This window comes from Pimephales promelas, chromosome 13 (assembly GCF_988280905.1).
Source record: "Pimephales promelas chromosome 13, fPimPro1.hap1.1, whole genome shotgun sequence".
Classification (NCBI taxonomy): Eukaryota; Metazoa; Chordata; class Actinopteri; order Cypriniformes; family Leuciscidae; genus Pimephales; species Pimephales promelas.
This window is the reverse complement of record NC_142781.1, coordinates 23,682,503-23,688,891: the sequence shown is the minus strand read 5'-3', so window position 1 is coordinate 23,688,891 and position 6,389 is coordinate 23,682,503. Positions and strand designations below refer to the sequence as shown.

The 6,389-nt window shown below is 36.5% G+C and overlaps 1 protein-coding gene across 7 annotated transcripts in view; it reads right to left on the bottom strand.

The window, feature by feature from the left end:
• myt1la (myelin transcription factor 1-like, a) overlaps positions 1–6,389 on the bottom strand; it is a 61,469-nt gene continuing 55,080 nt past the window's right edge. For 6 of the 7 annotated variants that reach the window (XM_089118667.1, XM_039693200.2, XM_039693199.2 and 3 more), the window contains 4 exons: positions 6,283–6,386; positions 6,051–6,194; positions 3,401–3,463; positions 1–2,745 (listed from right to left, as the gene is read on the bottom strand). In XM_089118667.1, coding sequence (XP_088974793.1) covers positions 2,605–2,745; positions 3,401–3,463; positions 6,051–6,194; positions 6,283–6,386 — 452 coding nt within the window. In that variant the 3' untranslated portion in view covers positions 1–2,604. The remainder of the gene's footprint in view (positions 2,746–3,400; positions 3,464–6,050; positions 6,195–6,282; positions 6,387–6,389) is intronic. The other variant, XM_039693203.2, reaches the window with a different exon arrangement.

Genomic DNA, 6,389 nt, shown 5'->3' with positions numbered 1-6,389 from the left:
TGTGGCAACACAATTTTTATTGAGTAAGAGATGTCAACACCAGCATGATAAAAATTGTACAAAGTTCACAATTTCAAAATGAAATATCACTGCAACTTGTGATCTTAAACACTTAGAGCAAAAAAAGTATCATACCAACAGAAATCATGCCATGTGGTTGAAAATGAAAATAAGAGAGAAAAAGATAGCTAAAGAGCTGGATAGAGGAAGAGAGCAAGAGACATTAAGAAAGCTATGCTTCTTTATTTTTTAATAGAAAAATCCTGGTTTAAAATGGTTAATTAAAATCCATTTGAAATGGAAACTTGTAACCTGATGATTTCACAATTATTAATAAGAAAAGTATTCTGCATTCAAGCATGTGACACCATAGATAGTTTCTATTTAAATAGTCACAGATAACCTTTTGAAGTACAATGTGCCAACTGAAAATGAGCAGCGGAATTGTGCTTAAAATCCCCATTCCTGTCAAATCAGTTATGATAGTGGATGAGAGGATATTGTATTTTGCTATCAGTGTGTTAAAAGCATTACTATCTTGGAAATTAGCTGCATACACAAAGCTTTCGGAGAGAGAAATGTGCTGTGGTTGGGGAGATGTCTGGATATTACAGAATGATAAATAAGAGTTACTAGCACCTTTTGCATGAGCTCTCGGAAAACACAATGCTAGTCTTCTCGCTGATAGAAAAATTATAGATTTTCCGAAACAATGTCCCACGTAGACGTTCAGCATCAACCAGAGTCATTTCACACTAAAAATCACTGTGACAGCTTTGACTCATGCTCGATAAATACAAATAACTTTAAAACCCACCACTGAAAATCATCCCAATTTCTGGCTTTGCTTGATGCTTTCAATGGGCTTTGCCTAAATGAAGACGGACGTGGGGTTCCCATACTATAACTGTACATATGTCCTTAAGATATGATAGAGTAATATTCAGTAAACAACCCTCACACGCTACTGTCGCTTCATCGTTTATTTATCAAAAATTAAAAGCATCCTGCTTCAATTTCCTTTATTTGTAGAGCTTAAAGTGCCGCTGATTTCTCATGAATGTAAAAAAAAAAAAAAAAAAAAGAATCAATGAAAGTGAATCGCAGGTAACCACAGAAGGCAAGCTGACCTCTCATAATACTGTGTATAACTGATTGGAGTTGCATTGCTGATATAGTTGTATTTGTTGTGCACTCGTGACCAGATGATTCTCTACATGATTGCTTGGACAAAATCTACAAGACAAGTGCTCCATTACTATGACACAATGACGTATGGATGGTGACATTAACCCTGTATATCCAGCACACTGGTAAACTAACATTCATACACAGATTTACTTTCTTCAAAGAAAAGAAAATAAATAAACTTCCCACAATTCAAACATCTGGGCACCTCCTTGGTCTCCTGAAACAAATAAAAACACCAAAACATGGAAACAAAGGTGTCCCTGTGCAAAATCGAACATGAGAAATGTTAAATCATAATGCATTCATCCTTTTGGACTTGATCACCCATGTTTAAACCCTAAAACATGACTGTATTAAAAGATTTATATAAAACTTAATACTTTACATTTAGTAAAAAGATTCATCAGCTTTCTACTATGGTAAGAATAAGAAATTGCATATACCCAAACTTTTGCATCCCATATCTAAATAAATGATTGATTCGTTGTCATATATTGCTGATATCCTATCATACTACCACTAACATTTTACGATCATTAAATTAATAATTCATGTTGGATTGTCTCCTTGAAATTTTCTGTAGTTATTGGCCTCAAGCCGCCGGGCGTTACATTTCGAGAACAGACTTTGAAAATATTTGAGAAGTTATGAAATATTTCTTGGGATTTACACCAGTGAGTTTCCGTGTCATGATGTTTGCTTTCACAAGATTTTTTTTTTTTTTCTATTTTTCCATCTATTTTGGGAATTAAAACGAAGAAATAAAAAAACTAAAACAAGCGAAACAATAAACGTACTGCATTAGAGTGCCCACACTGACCACTATAAATATGATTCCGAAACCAAAAGACGTTTCTCAATATTGTTACAAAATGTACCCAAAATCGAAACCACAAAAATGTACCACTGTACACCCATTGAACAGCCTGCACAGCACATTAGTTCCCATTAGTCCCATAAAGAGAAGCTCAGATCAAAGCTGATTGCCCTTACATTCCCTCAGTGTATCCCCTCTGCACCTCTTTAGATTTAAAATAATGGATGGTTTTTGTTTACAATTAATAAATACATATACACTATAAAATGTGCATACATTAGCAGCTATAAACAGTACATCACATTATGTCAGGTCATATGAAAAATGTACAAAACATGAATGTTCCTCAAAACATTTGCCATTGGTAGTTGTCGTCTTAAAGCAAGGCAACAAATAAGTTATGTATTTTTTTTTTTTTGTGTGTCAAAAGCATAACGGAATCATAAATAATGCCAAATAATACAATAAATTACAGCAGCAAAAAAATCATACTAGTTATCCATACTTTTTACATAATGGGTTTCTTTTGTTTCTTATCGATTCTTAACGCTCTCATCACACGACCCCGTGACTCGGCCAATAGCCAATCGCAAAAGCTACACTTGGATGCCTTGAACCGCTTGCTTTATGTTCTCCAAAAGGGCCTTGTTTTCCGGACTCTGGTACTGGTCCTGGTGAGTATACATATCTGTCAAAGTGCTCACATAAGTGTCAAAGTTTTGCTCGTTCATCGGCTCCTGCGGAACAGATCGGGATCATTGGAGGTTGGAAACAGAAATCGATCATACAATGTTCAATCAAACACACAATTGAGACAGAAAGGGAAGGAAAAAGAGGATATTTTAGGGAGGAATGAACCCACAATGCTGCCTTTAAAACTAAATATCAGCTAGGGTTTTATAGAAAATACATCTCTGGAAATGCAGGGCTTGACCAGTCACATTAAAATGGCCACTGTTTGTTGGTACAACTACTGCGATGCTTCTAAAAAAAGATATATCTGATGGATAACAAAAGAATTAATGCACATACATAATGTATGCATGCACTGGTGTGAGATTCATGCTCATGATGAGTATGTACGTAATACTGGCATTCACGAGTGATATTAAACAGATCGCCATGAGTAGCAGACAGATATCGATGAGCATCATCACTGTGCCTGATAAAATAATGTGTTTTACATACCAAAAAAATAAATATGGCTCATATTGCAACCCCAGCTTTCTTATCGCTATACCCTGAAGTGGTCAATATGTGTGGCACTCGGGTAATATGTATGGACCTTCATGATCGTAGTGTGTGCTACAAAAGGGGGGGGGGGGGACTAGGGGGAGGAAAATGATAGTAAGGAGAAGGATAAAGTTAGACTATGGAAAATGAATCTCTTACTCTGTGGGGCATCTGTAAACAGCAGTAATTTTTAACAGGGGCCTCTTTCAGTGGCACCGGTTTCTACAGAAGGGAGAGGTGTAGAGAAAAGACTATTAGCCAGGCTAAAAGCCAGAGGTCTCAATAAAACTGACATACTCGACTTTACACGTGGAAGTACAGAACACCACAACGCAAAACATTTGCTATTCCTCAGCTTTTTTGTCTTGTTTTCCCAGTACAAATATCTAAAAATACATTTACTTAAGCTAAATGTTTTCTAAACCAAAAAAGAAAGATCAAAATGAAGTGAATTTAAGCATAATATAAGACAAAATATCTGCCAATGGGGTGAGAAAAACAAACTTATAGAGAAATAGTCTGTTAACTCACACATATGTTGTTCCAAACCCAACCCAAACACAAATGAAGATATTTTAATCCTGAAATCTGAGAGATTTTTGTCCCTCCACTGAAAGTCCATGCAACTACCCCTTATAAGATTTTAATATTTTTATGAAGAGATCGTAAAATTAACCATATGAATTGAGCAGTCCAAATTTTCTTACATATCAATGCGCACACATCAGTTATGATAAAAAAAGAAGTTCGCTTGACTTGCAAGAACCAATGAGATTTCATTCTGTGTTATGCAGCACATTTGAGCTTCTATAAGAGGTTTGTTCTCGTGCGTTGAGCACGTACGGTTGAGCTTCTGTTTATATTCGCTGATTAATGATTATATGAGAATAAAAGCCTAAAAGCCTAGCGTGTCTCTTCAGAAAATATTAACTAAATTCGTATGAATTTGTTTTACGATCTTTTTATGAACTTTTTGAAGCGACAAAGTGGTATTGCGTAGCTGTAAATGGAGGGACAGAAATCTCACAGGTTTCATTTAAAAGATCTTCATTTGTGTTTCAAAGACGAACGAACATTTTACGGGTTTGGAACGGCATGAGGATGAGTGAAAAATTTTGGGTGAACTAATCGGGTCATGGGGACCCCAATCGACTTTTACTTAATAAAAAAAGGTTCCCTTAATTTCAGTGGAATAAGATTTTGTGACTTTTCATACATTATCTATCTATAAACACAACAACAACAACAAAAAAAAAAAAACGGGGCTTGATTCGGTTTACACTTATGGTCTTCGGGTCAATATGACCCCACATTGAAATGAATGGGAAATGTGAAAAAACTAAATATATTTTATTCAAAATCCGGCATAAATCTGAAAATTTTTACACAGGAATGAAGGCCTAGTATTAGAGCATAAATGCAATGTATCATAAAAAAATTATATTTCATATGCAAGCTAATGGTGTAGTTGAGGAATTGTGTGGTATATGGATACAAAAGTACTTTATATCTCCAAAAACACAGCATTAATAAATAGATGAGAAGTAAAAAAAAAAAAAAAAAAGTAATGATATATTATTTGTATGATTAAAAATGTCTATTTTTTGTACAATTACTCAATCAATTGTTGGGGTCATATAGACCCCGAAGCCCAGAAGTGTAAACAGGAAAGGAAGACCATTTGAAGGTTAATTCAAAGTGGAAACAAGACTAATTTTCTGACCCCATTGGCAGATTGTTTTGCCGTTAAAAAACTGCTGTCAGGATTTACTAAAGACACGCAGAAAAAAAGTAGCGCTGAAAAGGGCATGGACAGTTATTTTTGCGGCTGACCTTATTGCATTTACATTTGTAGGAGTCCAAATGCAAAAAAAGCAGACCAAAAAAGCATGTCTCAAACCAGATACTAATGGGCTGCTCTTTGTAGATTGCATTGGCCATGCTGCATCTGTGTTCTTTAGTTTGCGTGTCATCAGTAGATCACGTGCAGAACTTCGGCACTCTTTTGAAATTACGCTCTCACACTAATTTGCCCTGTTTAGTAAATCTGTCCCTTAATACTGTAGCTTAGGTCATTTTGCTTCTCAAGTAAATGTAGCTTGATTTATGAAAGTTTAGATATTTGTCCTAGAAAGACAAAAATGCTTAGGAAGAACGCTATTTTTTGCAGTGCAAGTTTTGGTTGAGCGGCATGACACATGAATAGGCAACATTCGTCTGATGTTAGTGCAGCTTGAGGACCCCTCGTGCGCACTCTAAATAGCATCCATCAACAGTGGGGGTGGAGATTTCAGGAGCCATATTCAAGAAGACATGTTTCAGTTGTTTACTAACATGGCTGCCACATTTGAACAAGGCTTTTCCAATCACGCCCCGTCTTAATGTGTATATGAAGGCTCTGTGATTTCATCATGTCTGATCCACAGCGGCCATGTTGTTACTCAACTGAAAAGCAGTCGTTGGAGTGGAGGTTGTTTTTTCTACAATGGTCAGTAAAGGGGAGTGACCTCAGCACAGAAGCATATGGAACTGCGAGGAACTCAACAACAGACATAAAGAAGCAGATGGGAGAAAAAATAGAAACCGGAATTTCATCACTACTGGTAGCGTCTGATATGCAGACTCAGGCCCTGGCTTTCAACAAGAGGCAGTCTATATGATTCTAAAAGACTATTCTATGCAGAGAAACATTTATTTGTAGGTCATACATGAATAAAATGAATTAATTCAGATTCACGGGGCTTTGTAGTCCCTTGATCACTGATATTTTCTTACTCCTAGTTGAGGACTCATGTCCGTTGGCTCTTACCATATGAGGGAGCTGGATGTTAGCGAGACTGTTGATGAGGGACTGGCTGAGGTTGGCGAGCTCATGCAGTAGCGAGTCATTCTGCTGCTCTATAACCTTGTTTTCCTCCTCGATGGATTTCAGGTTAGTCTCCATGGTGGTGATCTGGCAGGAGAAAGAAAGAGAGACAAAGGCATCTCTGTGACTGAACACACGGCCAATGCCCGATTTGAGAGATGGCAAATGTTCTTACTTGAGTTCTTAATTTGATCATGTCTGACTCTACTTGATTGTTTGATTCGTTCAGGTCTTTGATTTCCTCATCCAGTTGTTTTATCTCTTCATCATTTTCTATGCCTA